Source organism: Frankliniella occidentalis, unplaced genomic scaffold (assembly GCF_000697945.3).
Source record: "Frankliniella occidentalis isolate FOCC.00 unplaced genomic scaffold, Focc_3.1 Scaffold26, whole genome shotgun sequence".
Lineage (NCBI taxonomy): Eukaryota > Metazoa > Arthropoda > Insecta > Thysanoptera > Thripidae > Frankliniella > Frankliniella occidentalis.
In genome coordinates, this window is record NW_026267156.1 from 2,299,437 (window position 1) to 2,303,874 (window position 4,438).

General features: G+C 42.1%; 2 protein-coding genes across 2 annotated transcripts; one reads left to right on the forward strand and one right to left on the reverse strand.

The window, feature by feature from the left end:
• Nucleotides 1–1,690: 1,690 nt before the first annotated feature.
• Nucleotides 1,691–3,165, forward strand: LOC113211520 (uncharacterized). The gene is made up of 2 exons (XM_026429909.2): nucleotides 1,691–1,829; nucleotides 2,829–3,165. Exons 1-2 carry the CDS (start codon nucleotides 1,776–1,778, stop codon nucleotides 3,075–3,077), a joined length of 303 nt encoding a protein of 100 aa, XP_026285694.2. The 5' UTR covers nucleotides 1,691–1,775; the 3' UTR covers nucleotides 3,078–3,165.
• Nucleotides 3,137–3,993, reverse strand: LOC127749008 (uncharacterized). Its single transcript, XM_052265323.1, has 4 exons — nucleotides 3,972–3,993; nucleotides 3,677–3,880; nucleotides 3,408–3,589; nucleotides 3,137–3,325 (listed from the first exon to the last, which is right to left on the reverse strand). The coding sequence occupies exons 1-4, from the start codon at nucleotides 3,991–3,993 to the stop codon at nucleotides 3,137–3,139; spliced, it is 597 nt and encodes a 198-aa protein (XP_052121283.1).
• Between the last annotated feature and the right edge of the window lie 445 nt (nucleotides 3,994–4,438).

Here is a 4,438-nt window from a genome sequence, read left to right on the forward strand (position 1 = left end):
AGGCTTTTCGGCCATTACTCGACCATTACCAGGGCGACACTCGGGATGAAGAGAGCCGCAGCAAACAAGGGAGGCTCAGTGGACAGGGCAGGTCTGGGCGGGGGCCCGCAGGCTGCTAATGACAGGCACCGCAGATACTTGCAAAAAGCAAAACAAAAAGAGGAGAGAAAACAAAAAGGGGAGGTCAAACGCATTTCAAGATATTTGTTTTTACTGAAAGTTGCTTTGGTTCAGACAAATTGGTGTTCACATTACTTTCTAAGCTCATTCTAAGGCATCACGACTACGCCAAGACAAAAGCCCCCTTTCCCCCTCTATATAACTCACATGCGAGGACCTATCTCGCATTACCGATAATGGCATGACGGCAAACACATTTGAGCACAAGTTGCACGGCCCACGGTCCGAAATTAAGATGCAGATTGCCCCCCACCCCCTCACTTTGAATACATGCACTTGCATAAAGAAAGCTATTGAGGCATGCGATGTGGTTGTTGTCGGCCGGCGCACGACATCCGGGCGGCGTCAGGGGTCGGGGCGGCGTCTGAATGCATACTAGGCGGGGCGCGAGCCCTCAAGTGCGAAATGGGATACCGAAACGATGTCGAGATAAGGCGTCGAACTTGTGACGATACCGCCATCACATTGGTTGCTATTTTACCCTATTTTTCCTCGAGCTGGGGAGTAAGAGCAAATAGAGGGGTTGACATTTGACAACCTGCTCCTGTGCGCAATTTTGTCCCAAAAAGGTTTAACCAGTTTACACCACTACCCTTTTCGACCAAGCCAAGCCCCGCGTATTCCTCTATGGCACGCGATGCTACTCCACTCTGGAAACCCAAGTGTGCGCTTAAATGCAGTATCATCTGCACACCTACATGTATGCAGGACGTGGTGTGTACTTGGTCAAGTACACACTAATACCTCCATACAATTTGACATGTTCTGTTCAGTTATCAGTGTAACTGGAAAAGGTATGAAGTCTCTTGTCAATTTTCGTTGTCATGTCTGCAGACCTGAAAGATAGATTTTGTATGTATGTACATAATTATTCATACATAATATTTTGGAATGTGTATTTTTACGAAAATGCACGACTAAACCGTTTTTATTTTAACATTTGTTTTGTAACAAATGCTAGAGGGGCAATAACTCCCTCTTGACGTGTACACATGATTCCCGAAATACTTGATTTCAAGTGGTTCCCGTCCGCTTACATTCATTTCTTAGTTTTTTAGTGGTAGAAAACGTTTATTTCGATTAATTTGTATGAGTTCCCGCTCAGTTTAAGCGATTTTTGTTGATTTCGATTAGTTTTTATCACGATATTCTCAGGCAGGTGTGCACATGATTCCCGGAGTTATTGCCCTCTCGCAAATGCTCCATGACAAACTTTTTGCAAGTTATTTGAAATGGTAGACCACGTTTAGTAATATAGCGAAAAACTTTAGTAATCCTATTTTCTTGATAAGTTACTGCAGCACAAAAGTAGTTCCTATGCAAATTTTCACGTAGAAAGTCTTAAGTGGTGCACTCCATTTGAAGCATTGTTCTGTAGAATTAGTAGGGAAACGTCAGAAGAAAGTAACTACACGTCATTACTTAGAAGTCTTCCACACCTGTCTGATAACACAATCACAGCGTTTGTGGTACTTGAACTTGGACCAGAATGAGGCTAGACCTAGTGAACTAGGAACGGTATAAAACCATCACCCTGGCTGCGCTTGTTTTACAGGGCACAGTGCAGCAATTCACTACGCGTTCACCAGTTCACCATGAAGTCCTTGCTGTGTGTTGTACTAGTGCTGGGATGCATTGCATCTTTACAGGTAGGATAAATGTGTCTGATTTCAAGACGTACCCTGGTGAGTGGCATTGTCAGAGCAATTGTTCACAGAGCGCCTTTAGACCAAAATCGCAAACCAGAAATATTAGTATATTTAAACAGTGTGTCAACTGTGTCAATATCTTATCGGGTGCAACCCAAGTCACGCAACTGCAAACTATATGGCCTCCCTCCTTTGCACGCAAATATTTTGGGGTTCCTTTTGGAAGCCAAATTTTGCCACCTGCAAATGTTAAGCGAGAACAAAAGAAGGGTTACACCCAAGTACTGTTTTAAAATTTCCGGATTTTGCGATTTTTTTGGCTAATTTTTGCTTGTGTTGCTTAACGAATTGCTTCGTAAAATCCAAAGCCCTAACATAAAAGTTTGAAGTTTTTGTATAAAAAATAATGAAAGCCGAGATTTCTTTGATGTTAAAAAGTACTTAATTTCGAACAGTTATACAGATCTTAGTTATACGACAGGATGGTGTAACATAGAACATCTTTGTGATGTCATGCTCGTTCTGAAACGGTAAACGAATCGTCTTCTATATACTGCAAAATGCTAACGAACTAAATGTTTTTCAACGCTACGAACTATTTTAACTTTTGTATTGCGAAGGCATTGTTTGTATGGCAAAGCGATTCTTTTTAATGATAGGAAGTTTCTCACGAACAATCGGTTTGCATCATGAACAGTTTGTTCAAAGAATTAGTTCCAGGAGTGCATTGAGAACCTGGTCTTCGTTAGCAATTTGAAGTGTGTTTTCGACCGTTTACTCAAATGAGAATCCAAATTGTTTACCTGAATTGATCTTTACGAAAGTTATTCGTAACTTTAACCGCAAAAGAAAATAACTGACTGTATTTTCGTATTTTTTCCCTTGCTAAACATTTTGTAACATTTTTTCGTGAAGTCACAAACACTTTTGAAAGTGCGGTAACGGCAGCAACCAAATTTTTGGGACACCACCTGCACACGTGTCTTTCTGATTTTGCAGGCCGCGGCAGCGTCGCAGCGCGATACCTTTGGGCTTGTTCACCAAGATTCGTCGATCGCGAAATGCATCGGTCTTTTGAGCACAGACGTTGTTGAGGGGCTGAAGGCCGTGGCCAGCCTTGTCAAATACGCCTTGGCTATCCCCGTGGTCGGCGTCATCGCCGGACCCATCATCGGCATCGCTGGTCTCGCCATCTTACCCTTTAAACTCTTCCAAGCCTTGGTCGCCTGCGTCCAAGAAATCAACTAATGAAACTCAAAACGAGGACCAACAACGTATTGTGAAAATTGTCAACACAACGAAAATGATTAGAAATTAAATGATATGTCTCTCAGTCTTTCATGGATTTGAGCACCAACTCTAACAGGCGAGGCATCACTAATCAAAACTAATTCTTTTGAAGGATCGTAGACTGCCAAAGCTTTACTCTTCAACTTCATTTCCTTACTAAGTTCAAAAAGCTTTCTCATATCTCTCATTCCAGGCCCACACAGCATCTTTGGCAAGTAAATCACATAATGGTTTGAACATTTTACTAGCTTTTGGCAGGATTTTTCCATAGAAATTTATCATTCCCACATAAGTTTGCACTTCTGAAGGATTCTTCAGAACAGCACAGTTTACGATGGCAGTCACTTTCTTCTTAGATGGCTTGTAAATGTTGTGGCCCAGTACATAGCCAAAAATCTCAATGTCAGTTTGATGCAGCTTCATTAATTCATACCTCACTCTTACTTTATGCTTCTCTAATCTGCTCAAAGCTTAATGCAAATTTCTTCTACAATCTTCAATGGTTTCTCCTCCAATGATGATGTCGTCAATTTAAGCTTCGGTTCTCTTTAAATCACCCAATACTTGATCTTTCGCGGATTCGAAACAGGCACTGGCTAAAGCATATGGCAGTCTTGTTGGTTTCAGTAGTCCAATGCAGGTATTCCGCACCAAAATTTCTTGAGACTTCTCATCTAGTTTCAATTGCATGAAAGCATCAGCACAACCTAACAAACAATAATATTTGCATCCTCTCATTGCATTGAATATACCCACTGGCACTGGAAAGGGGTAATGGTCCACAATACAAGGGTTGACAGTTCTCTTGTAATCGTGAACAACTTTAATTTCTGACCTGTGTGGCTTTGGTACAGGCCACACTGGTGACGCGCATTCTAGCCCCTCCACTCTAACGTATCTTCCTTCTTGAAGTTTGGTCCTTAATACTGTAGTCACTCCTTCACGTTCACTATATGGCACCAAATATTTTTTGTAAAATACTGGTCGACAATTGGGTTTTAATACTACTAATGCACTAAACCAAACAATACATGAACTGTCATCTTTACTAAATAAATACTGCAGGGTATTTCTTCTTTAGTTGTTCTATTAGGGGCCGTTCATATACTACGTAGTTCATTTTGGGGGGAGGGGGGGTTTCACCTTGCACTACGGTCGGTCACGGAGGGGGGGAGGGGGGGTAGGCGCTGGTCACGTAGTATTCATCAAATTCCCGTTTTGCACCACCAAAACACCGCGTCGTTCGTTACCTCTAATTCGTTCAAGGGCCCCCCTTTCGACTAAAATTTTGTCCGTTTGGGAGTTAGAGTGGGTTTTCG

Excerpts from the sequence above, each read along its gene's own strand:
- LOC113211520 (XM_026429909.2), top strand. The coding sequence starts at position 1,776 with ATGAAGTCCTTGCTGTGTGTTGTACTAGTGCTGGGATGCATTGCATCT. Across the intron at positions 1,830-2,828 it reads GATGCATTGCATCTTTACAG|GCCGCGGCAGCGTCGCAGCG; the intron begins GTAGGATAAATG and ends CTGATTTTGCAG.
- LOC127749008 (XM_052265323.1), bottom strand. The coding sequence starts at position 3,993 with ATGCGCGTCACCAGTGTGGCCT. Across the intron at positions 3,881-3,971 it reads GCGCGTCACCAGTGTGGCCT|TGCCAGTGGGTATATTCAAT; the intron begins GTACCAAAGCCA and ends ACCCCTTTCCAG. Across the intron at positions 3,590-3,676 it reads CGCGAAAGATCAAGTATTGG|CTTTGAGCAGATTAGAGAAG; the intron begins GTGATTTAAAGA and ends ATTTGCATTAAG.